This window comes from Oenanthe melanoleuca, chromosome 13, assembly GCF_029582105.1.
Source record: "Oenanthe melanoleuca isolate GR-GAL-2019-014 chromosome 13, OMel1.0, whole genome shotgun sequence".
In the NCBI taxonomy this organism is placed as follows: domain Eukaryota; kingdom Metazoa; phylum Chordata; class Aves; order Passeriformes; family Muscicapidae; genus Oenanthe; species Oenanthe melanoleuca.
This window is the reverse complement of record NC_079347.1, coordinates 1,679,300-1,703,995: the sequence shown is the minus strand read 5'-3', so window position 1 is coordinate 1,703,995 and position 24,696 is coordinate 1,679,300. Positions and strand designations below refer to the sequence as shown.

The window sequence follows — 24,696 nt, the reverse complement described above, 5'->3', positions numbered from 1 at the left end:
TGTCCTATGTGGCTTCTCTCTGCAATTCCAGCTCTGAGTTACAGACTCAGAGGCTGAGGACAGGAACAGACATTGGTCATGGACATCCCTGCTTGAGCTTCCCAGACTTCCTGGAAAATAGTTTCACTTTTTGCTCCTTTACCCTCCTCAAGTTGTGCACTTTCAGCCTTCAATTCCTCATTTCCAGCCATGATTAACCATGGCCATCCTAAACCTCCTGATTCTCACTCTGGTCTTGGTCCTGATGGATTGTCCCTCCCTGTCTGTCCTTTCTGTGCCCCCACATTGCCAGGTTCTTTGGTGGCCATCTCCTGAGTCCCTGGGAGAGGAGGAGAGGCTTTCTGGGAGTGACAGATGTGGGAGGCACGATGGTTGATGATGTTCTGGAGCTACTAATCTCCATCATAGTAAAGAAGCCAGTGGTGCCTCTCTCAAAAAGGTATTAAATGCCTAAAATTCCACAAAATTAATATCATCCTCAGTTCCTTTTGTCAGGTTCTCAATTCTGCTGGTCAGCTGCCTTGTCCTTCTCTGCCCACGTCCTGCATTGATCTTCTCTGATCCAAGCCCTCAGCATCCCAGATGGGCTTTCTGGAGTAACAAATAGACCTGAGGGATGACAATTATTGAATGGATTGTGGCATTGGCTTGGGGATAAATAATGTAGTGACTTGGAAAGGGATTAAAATTAGCTTTTTAAAATAAGCTTCTCATGGATGTTGACTTGGGGACGTGGTGAGACAGAGGTCACTGCAGGGTCTCTGCAGCCTGGTGTGTTTGAGAGATGAAATATCAGAGTGTGGCTGGATACCTTTGGTCTCTCTGTTTCTTCTGCTCGGACCTTTGTGGGATTAAACTCTCTAAACTGCTGCAGTTCACAGACTTCAAGCCCACTATCAGAAGAAAAAATAAATCAAGTGCCTTGTATGGAATCCTGAGCATGTGGCTCCTGCTGCAGCCAGGGCTGTGGTAACTCACTGCAGTGCCTGCCCTGGAGCTGAAGGGTTTGCTGAGAAGGTGAAAACAAACATGTTGTGCCCACTCTGCAAAAGGACAACTCTTCTTCTTCCTGCCCTGTGGTTATTTTCACTGCAAGGCAGAGTGGGCAGGAGGGAGGTGGAGGACAGAGCACTTTTTGTTGGAGCTCTTTGCCACAGAAGCATTTCCCCATAGCTGCAGAGGATCCAGCAGCAGATGTCTCTGATGGAGGCACTGCATTTCCCTCTGAGCCCTCCTGTCCCCCCTTTTTCCCTGAGATCCCTCCTTCCTCCCCAGGCACCTCACTGTCCTCCATCCACCTTCTCCTCCATCACTTCCAGACTTCCCAGGGGCCCAGGCACCCCATGGCACCCAGGCTGTGCCTGTGTGTGACAGCCACCCCTCCTGTCCTGAGGTTTGTTTGGGGTGTGTTTGGCAAGCAGATGGTTCAGCTCTGGGCTGGGCCACCATCATCATCATCATCATCATCATCATCATCATCATCATCACCATCACCATCACCCTGGCTGCCAGCCATGGTGGGTGGAGTCCCAGGGACCCTCCCTGGCACTGCCAGCCATGTCCCTGCCTGTCCCCATGGCCCTGCCTGTCCCCATGGCCCTGCCTGCCCCCATGGCCCTGCCTGTCCCCATGGCCCTGTCTGTCCCCATGGCCCTGCCTGTCCCCATGATCCCTGCCTGTCCCCATGGCCCTGTCTGTCCCCATGGCCCTGCCTGTCCCCATGGTCACTGCCTGTCCCCATAGCCCTGTCTGTCCCCATAGTCCCTGCCTGTCCCCATATCCCTGCCTGTCCCCACGGCCCTGCCTGTCCCCACGGCCCTGCCTGTCTCCATGATCCCTGTCTGTCCCCATAGCCCTGTCTGTCCCCATGGCCCTGCCTGTCCCCATAGCCCTGCCTGTCCCCATGATCCCTGCCTGTCCCCATGGTCCCTGCCCCCATGGCCCTGCCTGCCCCCATGGCCCTGCCTGTCCCCATGGCCCTGCCTGTCCCCATGATCCCTGTCTGTCCCCATGGTCCTGCCTGCCCCCATAGCCCTGTCTGTCCCCATGATCCCTGCCTGTCCCCATGGCCCTGCCTGCCCCCATGGCCCTGCCTGCCCCCATGGTCCCTGCCTGTCCCCATGATCCCTGCCTGTCCCCATAGCCCTGTCTGTCCCCATGGCTCTGCCTGCCCCCATAGCCCTGCCTGTCCCCATGTCCCTGCCTGTCCCCATGATCCCTGCCTGTCCCCATGGCCACTGCCTGCCCCCATGGCCCTGCCTGTCCCCATGATCCCTGCCTGTCCCCATAGCCCTGCCTGTCCCCATGGCCCTGCCTGTCCCCATGGCCCTGCCTGTCCCCATGGCCCTGTCTGTCCCCATAGCCCTGTCTGTCCCCATGGCCCTGCCTGTCCCCATCAATCCCAGTGCCACAGGACATCCCTGGCTCAGGGAAAAGGGGCAGCTGTGAGCACTGGGCAGCCCCATGCCCAAATGGAATGGGCCTTTCACATCTCTAATCAAGGGTTACCTAGTGGAGAGCCCCTTCCTTGTGAGGCTTTGTTCTCTGCTAGCTGTGGATTGAATCACGGGAGAAGGGGGTGAATTCTGGCATAGTTTTAAAAACGTTTCCACTCTATTTGCTGAGGGGAACAAATTACAGAGAAGGCCTCTCAGCACTGGAACAAAAGAGTGGCTCTAAAACCCTTTTCAGCCAAACAAGTGTTTGAGCTGAAGACCTGATAGATGGTGCTTAAAGACGTGGTTATTGCAGCAAGGCTGGCATTAAAAATCACAGGGTGCAAGAAAGTTGTCCCAAGGGTTCCTGTGGGGGGGTGTGTCCCTGTAACCCTGCTTGTGGGGAGGGTTAGGGGTTTGGGTTTGGGTTTGGGTTAGGGCTAGGGTTAGGATTAGGGTTAGGGTTCCTTAACACCCCGTGTCCTGGTTTGAAGGGCAGGTGTCTGCCAATAAAGGCAGAAGCTTCTCTCTGAAATGGAGAATGGAAACCCCCTCCCTCTAAATTATTGTTATAATTTTGAAATTAGGGGGCTCTCAGGCAAAGATATGGGAATTAGGAATAACAGTTCTTTACTAGGAAAATTAAAATAGAAATGCAGCATTACAAAGAACAATCCCAACCCTGCCAGAGTCAGAATCCAAGCTGACACCCGTCAGTCAGTCAGGGTGTTGGCACAGTCCCATTCAATGGTGGCTGCATCCTCCTGCAGGGGCAGATGTGGTTCAGCTGGAGCAGTGCTCCTGGAGAAGGTGCAGTTTCCTCTGAAGCTCCAGGGATGATGTGGAAAGGTCTGGCTTTCCTCTGGGATCCAGTGGAAAGAAGGTTCCTTGGTGTCCCAAATGTCAGTTTTTATCTGGGTAGGAAAGGCTTGGCTCCTCCCCTGGCTGGAGCATCTCCCATGGGATGATGGAATTTTATCAGTCATGCCCTGGGACTCACTGGCCATTAACAGGAGATATCTCCTGGAGGGAGGATGGGCTGTGGGAAGATAAAGATGATTGCCCAGCTGGTTTAAAGATGGCCCATGAGCAGATAATGTGTGCCAGGAGATCAGGGGCACTGCCCCACCCGGCTCAACAGATGGGGACGGGATACACATTGCTGGTCACATCAACCCAGCACACCCTGTGAGATCTGTGGCATCAGCCACAGGAGAGCAGCCACACAGCAAGTACCACTGGGTCACTTCTCTCCTGCTCAGTGAGAAACTGGAGTGAGATCAGTCCTTTTGGGGTGGCATCACTGCCTGTGGCAGGAGGGCTGCAACTGGATAATCTTTAAGATCTCTTCCAACATAAAACATTCCATAATTCTTTCCCTACCCCCTGTTCTAGGTCGATTCAAGTCCAGCAGAAAGTAGTGCTGCTGTTTTGGGGCCTGTGAGGAGCCTGGGCAGGAGCACACTTGGTGTTGGGTTGTGTCAGAGCAGGGTGGCTTTGGGGCTGTCCCAGCAATGCCTTTGCTTCCAGCAGCAGTGCTGGGTGTTGAACAGGGCACACATTCACCCTTGGAAGCTTGAAGGCATTTCAGATGGCTTCTGTCCCTGCTCCACTGCAGCACGGAACAACATCAGTGTTGGAGAAGATGTCACACTTGGACATCACTGTTCTGACAGGATATTTATTAACACAGAATGTCACAGAAAGGCTTGTCAGATAAAGTAGCCAATTGAAGGGCCTTACATGAGACTTCTTGGTTTCCTTGAGGTGCTTTCAACTCTGCATTCAATCTCTCAATTCATGCCATTCTGGAAGACCCTCTGTGACATCTGTGGCTTGGGCATCAGGCCCGTGTGTCTGGGTGCCCTGGGAGGCAGAAAGAAGCAGCAGGGCGAAATGTTTGTTCATTCTGTAAGAACAAAACTCCTCTCTTTAGGGTTTCCTCTGCAATGCCAGGAGGAGAAGGAATCTCTGTCCATGTCAGCCCTGTGACAGAACAGTTGTGATGAAACCAGGCTGGCAGCACCAGGACTGGTCAGTGCAGGCAGAGGCAGCACAGCTCCTTCAGCCTGGGCTGGCCAGTGCTGGGACATGTGGCAGTAATGAGCAGATGGGACTCAGTTTCTTCAAGCAGAAAAAGCCAATTCTTTATTCACATAGCTCATATTTATAGGAGTTAAACTCAACTGGTCAGCAATACAGTGAAATTCAGTTCATTGGTTGGTAAGGGTTATTGTATATGTCTATCAGATTTTCTCTCCCTAGGCATGTTTCCATGTTTTCTTCACTGGTTCTCATGGAACAGATTCCTTGTTTTTGCAGGTGTGAATGGTTCTGTTACCAGAATAAATTGTTGTGCTAACTGACTTTCATTCTTATGATTTTTTTACCTGGGAAGTTACAAGCTGTTAGCTTAGCTGGAGTAGCAGGGTAAAACCATGTTTTCTAAGGCCTTTCTTTTATAATATCTCTACCTGTATGCAATAGGGAGAGGAGGTATGATGACACTGGGCATGGTGCATCACCCCAGGGCTTATCCTGCACCCATCCCCTGCATAGCTCGTGCTTTAGGGACAGTTCATGGGCATGGACAGCATGCAGTGATTTTATAAAAGACTTTCTCTATAATTGACTGCAGTAGGTAACAGGTAACTGCTGTCACTGGTTGCCATCCAGAGGCAGTGACCAGGCTGGTGCTTCTCTGAGGAGATGCTGTGGCTGCCCAGCAGTGCAGTGGGAGTGGAGCTGCACAGGGAGTGGATTTATAAAACATTTCCTCCAGCATCACAGGAGTCTGTACTTGGAATGTGCTCACAGGTGTCTGAGCTGCCTCCCTGCCCAAGGTGGGGAATGCTGGGGGAGCTTCCAGCCTGTGAAACCTCTCTACCAGCTATCAGGAGGTGACATAGAGCATATTAATGACATTTTCCAGTGGTACCTAATAGGGGGGAGCAGTGAGTGCCAGACAGTGAACTAATGCAAAAGGCTGAAGCTGAGTGAAAAAGAGACAGAAAGAAACAAAATGAGATTCAGGCTCTGGGCTCTTCTTCCCATCAGTAATCCATCTCTTCCTTACCTGTGTCTGCTACATATCTTCCTTCTGTGTGTCAAAATGTTCTGTTTTGATGTAACAAACAATCTGGAGAGTGGTAGGACTTGCCTTTGTAGGAAAAAAACCCAGAGGCAGCTCTAACCAGAGCCTGGGGTCAGGGTGTGAGCTGAGCCCCCAGACTGGGCCTGGCTCCTGCTTTCCTCTGAGCCCCTGGTGTGGGACATCCCATCCAGCCAGGCACAGCTGGGGTCAGGCAGTGTCCCCTGTGTGCCACCAGCCTCAGCCAGCTCCTGGGGCTGGGGGTGCTCTCTGGGGAGCTCTGCTGCTCCAGGGGTTTGTCTCCTGGTAGTTTTAAATCATTATTTCATTAACAGAGAAGGTGCCCTCAGATAACTTGTTGTGGATGCTCTGTCAGTGTGATCATTTCCATACTGCAGCACTGCTGGTGTGTTTTGCTGGAACATTCACATATTGATTCCAGATTCCTTTGTTGCCTGCACTAGAAAGAAAGTCCCTTTTCCCTCACTCCCTGCATGGAGAGAAACAAAGGGTAAAGGAAGGTAGATGTTATCTGGGGCTTGCTCACAAGCCAGGTAATTTTTGAGAGCTGCAGAGCCACTTACTGACTCATAGCTGGGGCTTGTTTTCAAACCCTTGATAGATTTTGGAATTCTCTTACAATGGCAAACAAGGATGCTCACTTGGGGACAAGCCTGGCATCTGCCTCAGCAAGCTGGATCACCTTTGTTCTGCTTGCTCCAGCCTTCCCAGGGGACATTCCTGTGCCAGGGGGGACAGAGAGGTGCTGCAGGGGGAGCCTCCTGTCCCTGCTGGGCTCCTTGTGCTGGGCAGTCCTTGTCCAAGGGGTGGGGATGGGATGGGATGGGATGGGATGGGATGGGATGGGATGGGATGGGATGGGATGGGATGGGATGGGATGGGATGGGATGGGATGGGATGGGATCCATGGGATGGGATGGGATGGGATGGGATGGGATGGGATGGGATGGGATGGGATGGGATGGGATGGGATGGGATGGGATGGGATGGGATGGGATGGGATCCATGGGATGGGATGGGATGGGATGGGATGGGATGGGATGGGATGGGATGGGATGGGATGGGATGGGATGGGATGGGATGGGATGGGATGGGATGGGATGGGATGGGATCCATGGGATAGGATGCGTGGGATGGGGAAGGCACTGCCAGGAGCTCAGTGAGTGACTGCACAGCCTTGGTGGGAGGTTTGCAGGTCAGTGTATGATGTCCAGCTTCCCTGCCTGTAGCTGTGCAGAGTTGGGGCTCAGCCCTGTCCCCATGCTGGAACACAAACCCACCTGTGGCCAGCAGCCTGTGGAATGATGTGCTGGAAAGGAGCTGGGCAGGATGAAACTTCTCTCCTTTAGTGAGGAAACACAACTGGTCATTTGGCTGGTCTAGAAAAAGAGAGATGGGGTTTTTTGGGTATCACTGCATGCTGCATATTCCACACAGCAGCCCTCTGCCTTTAGTAATGTGTGCCTGATCCCCCCTCAGTTGTGAGCCTGGAGGAAGCATGTCCTGTTTTCCATTTGTTTATTTATTTATCATCTTGTTTTCAGCCTCTGCAAAGCTTGATATTGGTCTAGAGCCTGGGAAACGTGCAGAGAGCAGAGTAACAGATAGTTGTGATTTGGTTACAAGGCAATAATTTAAGTGGACAGGTTTAGCTGATAACATAAAGCACACGAGAGAAATCGCTCTGGTTTATAAATGTCAGCAGAGCCCCTGCCAGTGAGCTGCTGCCTGCTGCTGCTGCTCCAGCCAATATATTATAAGGAGATATAAACAGATGTCTGAAAAAATCTGGCTGACCAAGATTAAAAGAATGGGGCTATAAATTAAAGTCTTCCTTGGTGTCTCTTTAGGCAACTTTATGGACAGAGCACATCCCAATAAAGGAGTGCTGATGCTCAGGGGGATCTCCAGGTGCTTTGGGCTGCAGAGGCACGTGGCAGCACCCAGGGGTGGGGACAGCCTGTGGGGACACCAGTGTCAGTCAGAGCTGGCATGGGAGACCAAAGCCTGGTGCTCAGAGCTGATAAAGGATTAAATGAGAACAGGAGTAACACCATCCCTGCAGTGCTGCCACAGGATCAGTGTCTCCTGCTTGGAAAATAAATGCTGCTGCTCTGCTTTGACATTTATTCCCAATAAAGACCTTGTCATTCGTGCAGTGACAAGGGTTTTATCCTCTGGGAGTGCTTTACCTGTTGGACACTCTTTTTGACTGTGAGGCAGCTGAGTGATTGAAGGGCAGGTGGGTGGCACGTCCCCAGCAGAGGCACTGGGAGCTCTGCTAAACCCTGGGGCTTTCTCTTGATCCATCATCCCAAGGCCATGCAGTGACACCTATTCAAACTGGGAGCAGCTTCAGATGGGATTTTGGGAGGAATTGTTCCCTAGGAGGGTGGGGAGTGCCCAGAGCAGCTGTGGCTGCCCCTGGATCCCTGGCAGTGCCCAAGGCCAGGCTGGACACTGGGGCTGGAGCAGCCTGGGATGGTGGGAGGTGTCCCTGCCATGGCAGGAGTGGCACTGGATAAGCTTTGAGGTTCCTTTCCACCCAAACAATTTTGTGGTTCTGTGATCTTATTTTTAATTGGTTTTAATTTACTGCAGTTGTGGTTAAAAAAAATCCCAGGAGTGGGATATTTTTTAGCTGGTAAGGAGTCCAAAGCAATTGTGGGGGTGGGAGTTTGCTGCTCCCCCTCCACAGCTGGAGCCCTTCTGGCAGGCTCGTGGAGGGGATTCCACAGCTATTTCTGCTCACTGGGTAGTTGATTTAGAGCTGGAAAATTAATTAGAATGGAAACTCTTCTCTCCCTTTATGAGGAGCAAGGGATGAGGTCTGGCAGCTGTAGGATTTGCAGCTCTCAGGGAAGAGGGACCATTCAGTAACTCTTCTATGCAGTGCCTACCTGTGGATGCACATCTTTTGTTTGTCTGACGTGCCAAGGAGAAAAAATGGTACAAAATGGCTTAAATATAGGCCTGCTTTCCTTTATTTTTAATTGAGTTTCATTTCCCAAATGCAACTTAATGCAAACAATAAGTAAAAAATTAATTTCTCTCGGGAAAAAGCTATTAACAGAATGATTCTGTTTTAGCAGCATGTGAAGCTGTGTAATTGCTTACATATGTATTGCTGCAGTGTGTGCTCCCAGTTGTTGAATAGTATCAAATTATACGAATCAAAGAGAATCAACTATTTTTAAGGGAAATGTCTAGAAGCTGCACACTGAAACATGCTTAAAATTCAGGATTTCCAGCTTACTCGTCTAAATAAGCAATTTTAATCACATTATTCAAAAGTCAACCCACCCTCAAACACACTTTTGACTTCAAAATACCCCAAACTAAGTAAGACAGAAGACCTTCCTTGAACAGCTGTAACGTTTTCAAGTGGCAATGTCAATCCTGTTGTTGAAAACAAAGATGTTTTCCATGGTTTATTTATTAAAGCAGTGTGTTTGTCCTGCTGTGCCATGAACCTGGGCTGCTGTGCAGTGAGGAGAGATCCCTGGAGCTCCCTAAATCCATCCAAGTTTTGCTCTGGGGTTGGGATGCTCGTGGTTAAATCTCATTTAGTGTGCAGAGCAGGAGCAGGAAGGGTTTGTGTCTTGGCTGATGCAGCCTCTGTAATTTGGCTGTGCTGGGTGAGGAGCTCATGAGCACCAAGTTTGGTTTGGTTTTATTTCCTGCTTGCTGAGAATAGAAATGGGAGGGCTGAGACCCCCTGCCTTTCTAGAGCCTGCTGCTGTGCTTTCCTTTTGGATGATTCTCCTGAGCAAAGCCCATCCATCCCCTGGCAGGCTGATGTGCATGGAGCAGAGATTGGGCTGGGCTGGGCTGGGCTGGGCTCTGCTGCCCTGGCAGGGGCTGTTCCTGGCTGTGTGACAGCCCAGAGCTGCTGCAGCTGCTGCTGGGGCTGTCACCTGGCTGTCCCAGCACTGTTTAACAGCCAGGAAAGGCTCTGGTTTTGGGGTGAGGCACCTGCTCAGCTGTGCTCTGAGATGTGAAGAAAAGGAAGTCACTGTCACCTGGCTGTTCCAGGGCTGGTGACACAACCAGGAAAGGCTCTGGTTATGGGGTGAGGCACCTGCTCAGCCCTCACTTCACCCTGAGTGCTGTGGAGGAGGGAGTTGTCCTCCCCTAGCACATGATGGCATCTGATCCTACAGCAGCTGGGGATGGAAGGAACCTTAGATCTCATCTCCTTCCACCCCCCTGCCCTGGGCAGGGACATCTCCTGCTGCACCAGGTCATCACTGCTGTGTTTTCCCTGCTGGCAGAGCCCTGTCTGAGCCAGGGACAGGAGATGTGCTGTTGCCCTTTTCATGGAGATCCCACAGACTCCTTCCTGAGCAGCATGACCCAGCTCCAGCACCAGTGAGGGGCACAGGTCGGTGATGGCACCAAACTCCTGCAGAGCCAGCTCCTCAGCGTGGGAGGATGCTCCCATGCATAGCCAGAGATGAAAGGTCCTGTGTGTCACAAGTTAAAGGAGCAGGAGGAGGGCATGGAGAGCTTTCCAAGAGTGGGGGAGGCACATCTAGCCTGTCCTGCAATCGTTTAAGATGGGGAGATAATCACACCTGTCCTCTCACATGCAGCTTCCAGAGGACAGGACTGATGGAGAGAAGGAGAGTCTACCAGAAATGCAAACCTTGTTCTAGGAAATCCTCCCAGATGGATTTTCCTGCTTTTTCTAAGCGCATTTATAGCTACTGGATGACTACAGGGTTTGAAATGTTTCTGTCTGAATTGTGACAAACATCCCAGTCTTATGTAGGAAGCACCAGGTCCTTTGATCTGGGAAATGTCTCTTTGGTCTTGAACAGGGAGGGATCAATCCAGAGCTTTTTGTCTGTGAGTACATGTATTTATTGAACAAAACAATTACCCTTGTCTTCACTTCCCTTTGGCAGGAGATGCTCCCTGTCTCCTGCAAGCTGTTACTCTCTCCCAGGTATCTTTTTAGGTAAAAGGAAGAGAGAAAGGAAAGACTGAATAGGGAATCCTCCTCAGGAGGGAGGAGGGTGAGCAGCTGTGGTCTGTCTGTCCATCTGTGAGCAGCTCTGTGGCTGTTCAGCTGCAGCCTGGGCAGGCAGAATTCCTGTATTAACAGAAGAAGAAATGCCATCAAGAAGTAGCAACCAAATATTGCCTGTTCTTCACCCCAGTGCTGGGCTGGGCTGAGATGTGTTTGTGGTGAACTAGTGAAAAACACTGAATTTCCTATCTTTTCTGCACTTAAAACCAAAGCTGAATGTATTCTGTGTGTTTTTGTTGGCAGATAGTAGTGATCATAAATTCCTTTTAATACAATATTTCCTCAGCAGCACAGCCTTGATGTGCAGCATACCTGGCTGGACTCTGCAGGATGCTTTGATTTCCCTTTGGCAGCTGCATTTTATTCTGTCTGCCCCAATCAGCAACAATTCCCCTTTCTCCATGTAGCCTCCAAATGCACTCCTGGTGTGGAGTTTTAGTGCTGTCCTAGGACTGGGCTGGCAGGGAGGAAGGAACTGGGCTCAGGGTTCCACCTCCACTGTGGATCAGAGCCAGCCTGGCAGCACAGGGACACCTCTGGTGGCATTTCTGGGAGGGAAAAGCAGCACTTTAGGGATGCTGCAGGATGGGAGGGGGTCAGTGGTGGATATCCCACTCCTCACTGTGTGGGATGGAGCTTTTCTCCCCTTCTCTCAGGGAGCAGCATGTGCCTCAGCTCCCAGTTGCTCCCAAAGCTCTGCAATAACGTGACCTTTGTTTGTAGGTCAGGCTGTTCCTGCAGGGTCACACGTGAGACTGAACCTGCAGACAGGAGAGAGAGAAGCCAAGCTCCCAGACAGAGAAAATGGGCAAAGTGACTCAAGAGAAGAGAGAAGAAGGAGAAGGTACAGACACACAGGGCATTGGCTTGGGTGGGCTGTGGGATTCGTGCCTTTTATTAGAGGCCAGGTTCCCTGATGCACTCAATTACTGCTTCTTTTTGAGATTTAATTGCTGGGTTAGGATCTGAGAGCACAGCCCTGTCCTTTGTGATCCCTTTGGGATGGAGGTGGAAGTGCCCTGAGTGCACATTCAGAGGCACCTTCACGGCTTCTCATGCCACAACACCCAAACTAAATTGGCAACGTGGCTCCTTTGAATGACATTAAGTCCTTTGAAATACCTGCAGGAACTGCTCTGAAACTGCTTTTTGAGCAGAGAGAGCCCTTGGGATCAGCTCTGAGGGGCTGAGGGCTGGCCTGAGCCAGGTGCTGTGTCCCACAGCCTCACCTGCACACCAGGCACTGCCAGAGCCCCTGGACATCACACCTTCCCTGAACCCACCTTCTTAAAACGTGCTGGCTTCCCCCTTGGAGCCCTCTGAACAAAGACTGCTTTGGTTACTGTGGGGGAATTTCTTTGCTGTGGTGTGTGGGATTTCCCACTGCCACCTGTGATGGGGTGTGGGGGGCTCTGGGGGCTGCAGGAGCGTGGGCAGGGTGAGGATCCCGGGCACAGGGCAATGCAAAGCAGGGGGGTTAGCAAAGCCCAGAGCCTTTGGAGGCTCCAAGCCTTAATCATCAGCCCCTGCAGCACCCCAGGCCCACAGTTCCCAAGGGTGCCATGGCCTTCAGAGCATGGAGGTGGACTTTGCATCCCTGAGCCTGATGCTGGCTCTTGCCCAGGAGTCCCTGTAGCAGCAGGAGGGGTGGCAGAAGGTTTCCTTTGCTTTGGTGGCATTGCTGCAGGGCTGCTGTCAGAGCCCCTCCCTGCTGGTGACAGCTTTGCTGTTGGGGACACCAGCCCAGGAACACAACTGCTGGGACAGTGGAACCCCCAGCCCCAGGAACCCAGAGCAAGTGGAAACCACAACTGTGCAAATGCTGCCTGCACCCAAAGGAATTGCAAAGAGCAGTGGGGTTTTAAAAAGAAATAGTGTTTATTTAACAAAGATCATCAAAACATTTATAGAACTTGTTTCATTAGAACAGTCCTTATGACGAAACAATCTATGGAACGTATTTACATGGAAGCCTATTCACTAACAATCTTCAACTTGTTTGCAGTAACAGTCTTCAAAGTCTATAGAGTAACAATCTTCAGAGCCTATACTATAACAGTCTTCAAAGTCTATAGAGTAACAATCTTCGAAGTCTATACTATAACAATCTTCTGAGCTTATACTATAACAATCTTCGCAGCTTATACTATAACAATCTTCGCAGCTTATGCAAAAACAATCTTCGAAGTCTATAGCAGAAAATCTTCAAAGTCTATAGTAAAAAATCTTCAAAGTCTATACAATAATAATCTTTGGAGCCTATGCAAAAAAAAATCTTCAAAGTCTATAGTATTGAATCTTCAAAGTCTATAGTATAGAATCTTCAAAGTCTATACAATAAAAATCTTCGGAGCCTATGCAATAATAATCTTCAAAGTCTATACTATAACAATCTTCAAAGTCTATGCAGTAAAATCTTCGAAGCTGATACAAAAGCAATCTTCAAAAAGTACTTACAAAAAAACCTCTAACATGTAGAACATATTTACAGAGGGGTCATATCTGTGCTCATATTTCCTGCCAGTCCTGGAAGAAAGGAAGCAGCAGAGACTTCCTTGAGCACCGTGCCCCTGAGCAGTGCCACCCAGCCCAGCCCCAGCCAGGCACTGCCTGTGGGCAGGGCATGGGAGCATCTGCTGGTCAAGTTCTTGAGGCTCCATCTTTATCCCAGTATCATGGGCTCTTCCTCATCCTTCTCATCGACCTCCATGTCCTCAGTGTCGTCCTTCTCATCGACGTCCATGTCCTCGGTGCTGTCCTTCTCATCCACGTCCATGTCCTCGGCGCTGTCCTCCACGTCGACCTCCATGCTCTCATCAGCCTCCTGCATGTCCACCTCCATCCTTTCTTCTGTACTCTTCATCACCACCAGCTCCAGCTCCACGACCACTCTGGTGTCTCTGGCAGCCTGCATGTGCATCAGCACAATGTCACTGGGGTCCTGTCCCCACCATCCATGCCCACAGGCTGCAGCCTGCCCGGGCAGTGGGGGTGTCCCCTCCCTGGGGAGGCACTGTACCTCCACAGGAACAGCAGTGCTCATCCTGCTGGGTTGGTCCTCCAATGCAGGCAGCAGGAAAGGTCCAGGCAGCGGGAGCAGCTCGGCACCGACGGAGAGAGCGAAGAGCGGGTGCGAACGGACTGCTGGCAGCAGCTGAAGTGTCTGCTGTGCTGGGTCCCAGCTCCTGGACCTTCCACCTGGACCACTCTGTGAGCTGTGATGTCACAGAAGTTTCAGGGCCACTTCATACTGGGAGGTGGGAACCATAGAATGATCAAACCCTTGAATGGTTTGGCTTGGAAGAGACCCTGAAGATCATCTGGTTCCAACCTGAGCAGCCTCCCACCACACCAGGCTGCTCCAGACCCTGTCCAGCCTGGCCTTGGATGTCCCTGGGGATGGGGCACCCACAGCCTCTCTGCACATGTCCCTGTGCCAGGGACAACCACTCTCACAGTAAAGAACTTCCTCCCATCATCATGTCTGTTCCAACTCTCTTTCATTTGATCCCATTCCCCGTTGTCCCATCACTACAGTTCCTGAGGAAGAGTTGCCCTCCTGCTTCCCTGTAGCCTCTTTGCTTAATGCAAAGTGAGGTTTCCACACAGGCTTCTCATCTCCAGCCTCAACAGCCCCAACTTTCTCAGCCTTTACTCTTGGGGAGGTGCTCTAGTACCCTCAGCAGCTTTGTGGCTTCCTGTGGCAGCCAACACCTTCACTGTGACCACAGGGGACATCAGCCCTGGGAGTGTCCAACACCCCATGGGCAGCACTGGCCTTGGGAATTACCAAAGGCTGGGAGCTCTGCACTTCCCAAAGTTATGGAGAGAGGAGGAGGAGATGAACAGGAGCAGTGCAGGGAGCCTGAACCAGGGAGCCTGGGAGGCTGATGGTCCTGGGTGCTGTGCAGTGTTTGTGGAGGGTTTAACAATGGCCCTGGGATCTCTTCTGGGCTGTGGGGGTGTTTTTGGTGAAGGAAATCCAGAAGAACATTTCTGATCATCGAGGTGTAGGAAATGATCTTTGGCTGAGGTAGAGGATGAATTTTCCTGGGATGGGAAAGGAAGGAGATGGTTCAGTTTCTGGAAAGAGCAGGCAGCAAACAGCTGCCAGATTTTGGTGTTTCAGGGCTGGGGGTCCCTGTGCACAGGGGGGTCCCACTGACCCAGCACTGGGCCCTGCTCATGTTCCTGGGCTGGTGTCCCCAAGAGCAAAACTGTCACCAGCAGAGAGCCACCAAAACCTGCTCAGGGCATGGAAATGTTCCTCAGCTTCTCAGTGCCTCAGCAGCTACACTTCCTTTCTGTGCAGGAGTAATTGTGGTCCAGATAAACAATCCTTATATATAGGTGTGCATATATATATATAGGTATATATATAAGTGTGTGTGTATATATATAGGTGTGTATATCTATGTATGTATCTATATCTATATCTATATCTATATCTATATCTATATCTATATCTATATCATCTATATCTATCTATAGGTATAAAGATCAACATGAGTGTGTTCTGGAATTTCTGTGTAATTTCTGCATGGATTTACCCTTGCCCTGACTCTGTACAATGTCCATAAGCTAAAATCTCCAGGCTGAAGCTTGCAAGCCCTTAGCAATGATTTAGTGGCACAGGGGTGCTTCCTATCCTTCCATGGCAACATGAAATTCCATGGTATCAGTTAAACAGCTGTTTTTATTGTGGTAGGACTTGAGATTTTGGGTCAGCAGGCTGATTGCAGAGCCCCTGATTGCCAAGGTGAGGTGTCTGCAAACCCACACAGGACCCAGCAGTCAGACCAATCTTTTCTTGGTGATTTTTTTCATTCCTTTCCTCCTGCCCTTAGCCATTGCTAGAATGTCACAGTGAAAACAGAATAGAGGCAGTTCACCCATAACATCTCCTGGTTTGTTTTGTTTCTTCTGCAAGGCTGGGCAAGGTCGATGTCGATGCAAATTCATTCACATCCGAGGAGCTCAAAAAGGCCCTGGCTAAAATGAAGGCAAGTGAAAAGGCAGAAAGGAAGGTGAGTTTCTGTTTCTAGAGCACTGCACAGTGTGATGTGCATTATGAACACACCCAGTTAGTCACTGCAGAAATACAATGATTAAAATGATGGAAAAAAACTTATCTTGTTTTTGTTGAGTTTAATTTTCTCTTGTTTAGTTTGCAAACTAATCTTGTGGTGAATATGGACCTAAAATACCTTTGCTAACTCATTAGTGATATGGTTCCCTGACTTTGCTGTATGAGTCTAAGATTCTGTGCATGGTTTGGGTTGGAAAGGACCTTAAAGCTGATCCAGTTCCACCCCTGCCATGGGCAGGGACACCTTCCACCATGCCAGGTTGCTCCAAGCCCCATTCAAGCTGGCCTGGGACAATTCCAGGGATCTAGGGGCAGCCACAGCTTCTCTAAACAACATAATTTATCTGTTTCACTGCTGTTCATTTCACAAAAATGTCTGCAGTCCTCAAAAGGGCTGGATTGCAGCCAATGGTTTTTTACAATGGGAGTTAATTCCCTTTCACTGCCCTCCTTGCTTTCTGTTTCCAGTCTCGTGCCCTGGACGGCAAACCCAAATGGCTGTGCTGAAGCAGGGGCTGAAGTTGCCTTACACAAACTCCAAGCTGTCCATTTAGCTGCAGACAATCCCCAGCCCAAGTAAATAGGTGGGATGATGTGTGACTCATCAGGTGCATCACAGCCTCTTCCCCCTCAGAAGCATTTCCTTAACCCTCGCTCCTCCTGCTGCCTTGGTGTTGGCTCACTCAAACAAAAACTGAAGGTTTTGGTGTCACAGAAAGGCTTTTTCTCCCTTTCTGTGGCAGCAGGGTATGATTTTGTTTGCTGGGAGCAAATTTCCATGGCAGCATTGCTGATTGATTGCAGGGCTGCTGGAAATGAGGATCATTGAAATGCAAAAATTAGTGATACTCTATTAGGTGAAAATAAGCCATATTTTAAACCCCCCTGTTAGAATAGCTTTTGTCCCATCAACTGGGCTAAAAGCAGCTACATCTAATGGACCTAAAGTATTCCATTTGCAGTTACTCCTGCAGAGAGCAAATCCATCCTTGAAGGCTGTGTCAGAGGAAATGGAGTTGCACTGAGCCCCTCTGTGCTCGGCAGAGGCAGCTCGGATGGGGAGGGGTGGGTGTGGTACCTGTGCTAATTAATTGATGTTCCACCGGGACAGCTTTGCCCTCATTGCTCCCTTGGCTTCACCCTGCTGCCTCCAGCCCTGGGCTGCTGTTCCCTCGTGGGGAGCAGGACGTGCAAACCCTCCAGCTGGGGCTCACTCTGCAGACAAGCACATCTTGGTATTTGTGACAAATCCCTTTCAGAAGGGACTTTCTGCCTTTCTGCTGTCCTTGGGGCAGCCCAGCTCCAGCCTGGCCTCTCTGCTGCTTCTGTCCCCTGCAGCAGCAGGCTCTGTCCCCAGTGCCACCAGCACTGCCAACCTGCACCTCTGGGGCTCTCTGGGATCTCTGACAGATCCTTTCCTCCTCACCACATGGTTTGTGGCAGCTCTCTTGGGTCAGGGCAGCCCTTGGGGTGCTGTTACTGTGAGGGAGATGAGCTGTGCTCAGGACAGGCCCCATGGCACAGCATTTCAGCTGCCCCAGCTTATCACTGCTCCTCCTGCTTCCCTGTCTGACAGCTCCTGTCCCCACAGCTCTCCCTGGGAGATAGAGCCATCCTGGAATGTGTTCAAAGCTTGGAATGGTGAAAGCACCTTTGTCTGTGCCCAGCATCTCCTTGGAGTCACTGGGCACTTTGGGCTGCATGGGAGCTCTGGAGCTCTCCAGCCTCATGTCCAGCTCCAGAGAGGCTCAGCTGTGAGATCAGGGAGGTGGCTCAGGGCTTTCTGCAGTCAGGTTTTGAGAACATCCACTTGCAGGCAAACAGAGAACAGCAGTGCTGCTGCCTCTGGGCTTGATGTTGAGCAGGAAGGAAATGGGATGTGAAAACGATGCACAAATGGTGCAGAGTTGTAGAAATGGTGCACAAATGGTCTATAGATGTAGAAGTGATGCACAAATTTTGTAGAAATGTAGCAGTGATGCACAAATGGTCTGTAGATGTAGAAGTGATGTACAAATTGTGTAGAAATGTAGAAATGGTGCACAAATGGTGTAGAGATGTAGCAGTGGTGTACAAATTGTGCATTGATGTAGAAATGGTGCACAAGTGGTATAGAGATGTAGAAGTGGTGCACAAATGGTGTAGAGATAAAGCAATGGTGCACAAATGCTGTATAGATGTAGAAATGGTGCACAAATGCTCTGTAGATGTAGCAGTGGTGTATAAATGCTCTATAGATGTAGCAGTGGTGCACAAATGTTCTATAGATGTAGAAATGATGCACAAATGCTCTATAGATGTAGCAGTGGTGTATAAATGCTCTATAGATGTAGCAGTGGTGCACAAATGTTCTATAGATGTAGAAATGATGCACAAATGCTCTATAGATGTAGCAGTGGTGTATAAATGCTCTATAGATGTAGCAGTGGCGCACAAATGTTCTATAGATGTAGAAATGATGCACAAATGCACTGTAGATGTAGCAGTGGTGCACAAATGGTCTGTAGATGAAGTAGTGATGCACAAACGTTCTATATGTAGAAATGATGCACAAATATTCTATAGATGTAGTGGTGTATAAATGCTCTATAGATGTAGAAATGATGCACAAATATAATATAGATGTAGCAGTGGTGCACAAATGCTCTGTAGATGTAGCAGTGGTGCACAAAGCCCTACTGCTCACTCACACTGAGTATCTCACAAGTAACTGAGTTCCTGGGTTTCTCAGAAGGAGCCTCCAGCCCTGCCCCTGCACCTCTGATGCACAGCAATAAATCCATGGGCACAGCCAGCCAGGCTCCCTTTGTACATTTGGGGCTGGCATTCCTTTCTGTGTCTGTCTTGTCTCTCTCCATCTCCTGTCTCACATCTGGTTTCCTCCTTCTGTTCCCAAGGCCCGGGAGGAAGAGGTGAGGAAGAAGTTCCGGCCCATAGAGCAGCTGAAGGAAGAGTTTGAAAAGCTGAACATGAAGATAGAAACAGATTATGAAATTATGGTTAAATTAATCAGCAAATTCAACAGCTCTGCCTCCACGCTGGATGAAAAAGTAGCAGCACTTTATGATCTTGAATATTATGTTCACCAGGTAACAAGAAAGGCTCAGTAACTACCGTGTAAAATCCAGGGGATACGCTGTCATAAACGGGGTTTTATTTTTCTTATCGGTATCAGGTAATACAAATTGCTTAATTACCATAATCCTGGGACAATAACAGACAGCAGAGGACTAGTGCAGGCTTATTTTATATCCAGGTTGGAATTAATCACCGCCCGTGCCAGGAGCCAGCAGCATCCTGGTGGTTGCCTGATTTGTTGTCTGTTCTCAGGCTGGTTTTCTTATCCTCTCTTTTTCCTCTTTTATCTGCTTAATGTTACAAAATGGGGTTTCAGCTGCCATTTTTGGGTAAGTAGAGTGGTGGCTGCTAAGGAAATAATTATTTTCTCCCTGCTTCCATGGAGGGTAGGTGCCCTTACATCATTTCACAGAGAATGTCTTTGTACCAGGGAGGGCTGCAGCCACCCAAGAGCCCCAGTTTTATCCTGGTGTGAGTAAGCAGTGGCACGCAGAGCCTCGCTGTGCTAATGAGCTCTGTGTGAGGGTGAACATATTTCCTGGCATCTCGCTTCCTCGGGTTTGTGCTCACACTTTCCCCCCCTCCCTCTGATCTGTCTTGCTCTGCTTTCAGCTCACACATTCCTGCCTCCCCTTGGATGCAGCTGCAGGCTCAGAGCTCTGCTCCCCTGGGCTTGGTGCCTTCCTTGGTGCCACCCCTGGGAGGGTGTCTGGGCATCCAGCCTCTGCTCTGCTGTGTGGGAAGGGACTTGGCTTCTCCCTGCCCGGTGACTGGGAGAGCCTGGAGTGCACTGGGACAGTTTCCAGTGGCTCTTTGTCATTCCAGAGGGTGAATGGGACAACTCTTGGGAGGTGCCAGTGCAAGCCCTTTCACTGGAACAACACTTGTTGAACCAAATGTGGTATTTTGGGGGCAGGTAGCTGAAGTGTTGCTGCTGTGAGAGAGGCAGTCCGTGTGCCAGCTGACAGCAGTGTTATTTCCAGGGCCCTTTGTCTTGAATTCCCACCCTGAATCGCTGCTGTGGGCATGCACAGCCTTCCTTGCTGTTTGTTCTCCCTGCTTTTGTGTCACTGACGGCATCTGTGTGACTCAGAGAATAACTGTGAACAATGGGAGCCCAAAGAGCTTCGTGTGTGTACTCAGGGCTAATCTTGCCTGATTAAGGGTGCCAGAGCATCAGGTCAGAGAGCTAAAAAGCAGCCCCCAACCACCCTGGGATGCTTTGGATTCCAGCACTGTGATCTGCACTATTCCAGCAGAAAATCCCTGCAGCACAGGATGGGGCAAACATCTCAGAATGGCAGAGGAGCATCAAAGGGAAGCACATGCAGCATCAAAGGGGTCAGAGAGGGGACTGGCAGGAGCTGGCAGGGCACAGAGGCTCTTTGTGTGCCCCTCACAGCGCTGCTCTGTGCCCGCGCTCTCGGGGCAGATGGCTGGGCAGCACCTTCTCGTCAGGCAGGAAGCTGATAAGAAATATGACTTGTCTCTAAGCCAGCATGGCTTTTCCTCCTCTTTCTTCTTCCAGTCAGTTGAATGTGTCCAGAGCATTATCTCTGCTTGGGACTGACTTTAGCAGCACTGGCTTAATGTAATTACTGAACAGCAGCCAAGGGACGCTGGTGCTGCAGAACCCTGGAGGGGCTGAGCTGTCAGGGCTGCTCTGCAGCGAGTCCCAGCCGTGCCCTGCGAGCAGGGCACCCTTGCAGCTGTGGGTGGCTCACCTGTGAGGCCACTTTGCTGGTCCCACCTTGCCCAGCCTCCATCAGAGCAGTACCATGCCGTGTTTCAGCTCCTGGGCACCCTCTGCTGCCTCTGGGGCTCAGGATGCCCTGTGGAGTGGAAGATGCCATGCCCTGGAGGGTGAGCAAGCCAAGGCTGCTGCCTGCTCTGTAGCATGGCCAGGAGCCCCCAGAGCAGTGGGGTGTGGGCAGCTGATGCCTTGGAGCCCTGGGAGCCGTGGCCAGTGGCCAGCCTGGGGAGATGCTCCCTCCTGCCTCTGAAGAGTCAGCCCAAAGGCTCTGCCTTTGCTCAGCTTGTGGTTGCCAGCTCTGCTTTGCTTCTCCTCAGCCACGATTCAGCTTGGCATGTTCGGGAGCCTGGTTTGGAGAAGGAGCAGGAGGGTTTGGCTGGCTGGGTTAACACATAAAACCCAAATGCAAATGTGAAGAGGGCAGAGCAGAGCTCATAAACAGCATTCACGGTGCCTGCACAGCAGTGTGCAGAGCCAAGACCCTTCTCAGGCATCACAGGCTCTTTCTCTCAATTATTTACTCTGCTTATCTTCCTCTCTCCTCTCTCTGACATGCTACACCATCTCTCTCTGCTAATTTCCTCTCCATCGTGTGCGGTTGACATGCTGCTTTCCCTCGCTCTTGTTTTCTAACATTTCCTCTCTCACCCTCCCTCCCTATTTTCCTTCTCCTCCAATTCAAACCTGCTCCCTGAATAACTGCTGTCATATTTGCTCTTCTCCCATCGCCCCCCTCGCCTGCTTTGCCTGTGTACTTTACTCAAGAGCTCTTTTGATCTTTGGTTTTTCTTCTGTGCCGATTTCAGTGGACTGAAGTGAGGTAGGAGCTGATGCCTCATAGCATCTGCTGCTCCCCAGAGAGGTTAATACCTTCAAGTTGTTAAGTTTGGGGATTCTGTTGGTTTTAAAACGGTGAGTGAGGGAAGGAGTTCTCACGACAGACTCTGGTTAAAAAAGATAAACACATCTTCAGCAGAAGCTTTACAGCCCAATTTCTATTCTGCAGTTGTGCTGTCTCACTGATGCTGGGGCAGCACCAAGGACTCTGCTGCTGCTGCTGAGGTTACAGCAGTGGCTTGGTTTTACCACACCAGGTGCTGGATGCAAATTCCTGCCTGTCCATACATTCTCTCTCATGCAGAAGTCAACATCCAATTCCAGCACTAAACCAGTTTTTACAGAGGCTGAGTAATAAAAGGACCCACTGGCAGCCGAAATTGGGTTGCTGCACAGATTTCTTTGTAGACAAAGAAGGGTCTGCAGAAAAGTGAGAGATCTGGCAGGCCTGGTTTATAGGGACAGTTAAAAGAGCAGCATCTGAAAGGGTACAAAAGCTGCTGCAAATCCTGAATCAGCCCCAGCAGACCTGCAGAGAGCAGCTTTGCAGAGGGCCAGGTGGGTATTGTCCTGTGGGGGAGCAGAGATGAGCTGGAGCTCCCCAGGTCCTGCTTTGGTTGGTAACGACAGACCCGTAGGACACAAAGCCTCTTCCTTCTCCTGGGTACCTGAAATACCTGACTTAGGGCCAATTTTGATGAAGGTACATGGTTGAGATAAATATAACACTGAGCATGAAGTCATTGACTAGAAGAGTGTCCCACATGCCCTGCATGGCTTGTGGTGTTTGTCCTGTCCCACCCCCTCAGGGGGTCTCTTGCCCTGCTGATAGCTCATTTTTATATTCTGTTTCCATCTGCCAACGATTGCTGTTGTCTGCCTGTCTTTCAGGGATGAGAAATGTCGAATTTCTAAACCTGATTTTTCTGTGCAGGCAGTTCTGAGCATTCATCAGATCCCCTTTTAAACAAAAAAAAAAAGAAAAAAAAAAAAAAAAAGAAAAAAAAAAAGAAAAAAAATCCTTGAATACCAAACTGCATCGATTTGCCTTTGGACTGAATTTTATACCTCAAGTACTTTGTGCTGTTTCTGTAAATGTTGTCTGTGAGCACTCAGAGCCTTTTCTGATCTCCTCTCCACAAGCAGATGCCCGCTGGGGCTGTGCCTGGCTAGCCCCTGATCCACTTAGAGCCAGAGGCTGATGAGTCCCCAGTAATGTGTAAACTTTTCCCTATGGCAGTTAATCCATTATTGTTTGTTAGAAAAGTCATTGTGGGGCTGCTCCCTGGGGAAGCTCCTGGCTGACCCCTCCAAGCAGAAACTGGTTTTTTTTGTTCCTTGTACATGGGAAGGTGTTGATGGAGAACTCCCAGAACTGCCCATGCTCCTCACTGTGATGCCCCTGTACACCCTGTTGTAAACACCCCTGGTACTACAATTACAGCACCAATTAATTAACTGCATTTGCAAAACATGCAATTCCCTGGGTCCCCAGTAAAGGCCTGCTCTGGGAAGAGCAAAGGAGTTTTTTGACATCAGCAGATATACCAAGGTTTTGGCATCACCTGAATTACCAAAACAAGTGTCAATAACAGTTTGGATAGCTATAATCAAAGTATTTGACTTTCCAGGGATGCCTTCTGTGTGTGACTGTGACCATGAGGACACTGTGCCTGTGCAGCTGTGACATTGCTGGACTGTGCAGAGCTCAGTCATTCCCTTGAGATTTTTAATTCCTTTAAAACCTCATGCTGGTTTGATGCCTTGGGTTTCAGCTTTTCTATTTTTCAGAATCTCTGCTGTTTAGTGTGTAACTCTGAAACTTCATATTAGGAGTTAGTAAGTTCTCTTCACAGGGTAGTTGGACAAAACAATTCCTTTGTAGCCAGAGAATCAAGGACAACTGGTACCCAAAAATCAGAAACAGCAGCGAGGGAAAGGGGGCAAAGCCAGGGGCTGAGACTTCATAGCCTGGGGCTGTGCTTGGATAATTGACCCCAATGTGGAGATGAACCAAAACTGATAAAAGTGTAAAACTGGTGCCCAGGATCCATCTGGGATTTGATTTGGGTGCAGCCCTGGCCGGGCTCTTGCACTGCCCAAGGTGGATCCTTTCAATAAATCCCGATTTTATTCCTTTAGCTCTGTCTGCTCTCTGCTCCAGCTCAGCCTTTCCAAGAGGGAAGGGCTGCTGTGGGTGTGAAGGGAGGTGCTCTCCAAGGGCTGGGGGTTTGTGCTGACAGGACCTGCTCTCTCCCAGGTGGACAATGCCAAGGATTTCCTGTCCCTGGGTGGGCTCCAGCTGGTGATCGAGGGGCTGAACAGCAGCGAGGCCTCGCTGAAGGAACACGCTGCCTTTGTCCTGGGAGCTGCTCTGTCCAGGTGAGACTGCCCTGTCCAGGTGAGACTGCCCTCTGTGCCCCTCTTCACCCCTCTTGGTTTATTGCTGATGGCAGAGACTGAAACCTGTGTTGTTAGACACCACAAAATTGTCTTGTGCCCTGCCCAGCCCTTGCAACATCCATTATCCCTTCCCCTCAGTGTGTCCTCATCTGGCTCATTGGACAGACCTACAAGTCATGTGGTGTCACATCTAGGATTGTTTCTTGATTTCCCTGGGCTCCCTGTTTGTTCAGTGTCCAAGGGGGGAATAACTCTCCTTCTCTCCCCTGGCCAGCCCTCTCTGGGGGAGGATGTGAAGGAGGGTACAGTTACCCCAGAGAACATTTTTGTTCTTCCTCTTCCTTGCTCCTGGGCTGCTTCAGGATGGCAGGGTGCTGGTTTGAGCAGCTCCTGTGGTCTTTCAGCAGGGTTTGGGCCCCATGGACACTCTGACATCAGAGGAGTCAGGAGCAGGGTCAGCAGCCAGAACCCAGAGGAGACTGACCTGCAGGATGTTTGGGGTTCACAGGAAGGATCTGCTCTGCCTCATGCTGGGGCACCATGTGCAGTGCTGCAGGAGGTATCCTGGGGGCTCCAGGGCTTTTCTTGATGCCCCCTTTTTGATTTATGGGTTTTGGGGCTTTGCAGGGCATGTGTGTGTGAATTTGCACATTCAGAGGTGCAGAGGCTTTAGAAATGCATTGGATAGACTCAAACTTCAGGATCAGAAGTGCAGAGTGAACATTGAAGGTCAGGACTGTTTTATCTGCATATTTCTACACCTAAAAATACAGTCACCTTCTCCAGCATCATAAATTATTTATGGCTTAGTCTAACACATGGTCCACAGCCCTGCATTTATTTGGCAATCTGGTATGCAGTGCAGTTGGCCCTGAGAATCTGGGGCCTCGTGGACAGGAGCAGGTACCCAGATTTACAGCAGGAAAGGATCCAGCTCCTAGTCTGAAACAGAGC

The 24,696-nt window shown here is 50.2% G+C and overlaps 1 protein-coding gene across 3 annotated transcripts in view; it reads left to right on the top strand.

The window, feature by feature from the left end:
• The window catches only part of SIL1 (SIL1 nucleotide exchange factor), a 93,491-nt gene that overhangs the window by 39,061 nt on the left and 29,734 nt on the right, over positions 1-24,696 (top strand). For all 3 annotated transcript variants that reach the window (XM_056502203.1, XM_056502205.1, XM_056502204.1), the window contains 4 exons: positions 11,306-11,426; positions 15,513-15,609; positions 18,569-18,760; positions 23,600-23,721. In XM_056502203.1, the coding sequence (XP_056358178.1) occupies positions 11,306-11,426; positions 15,513-15,609; positions 18,569-18,760; positions 23,600-23,721 (532 nt within the window). The remainder of the gene's footprint in view (positions 1-11,305; positions 11,427-15,512; positions 15,610-18,568; positions 18,761-23,599; positions 23,722-24,696) is intronic.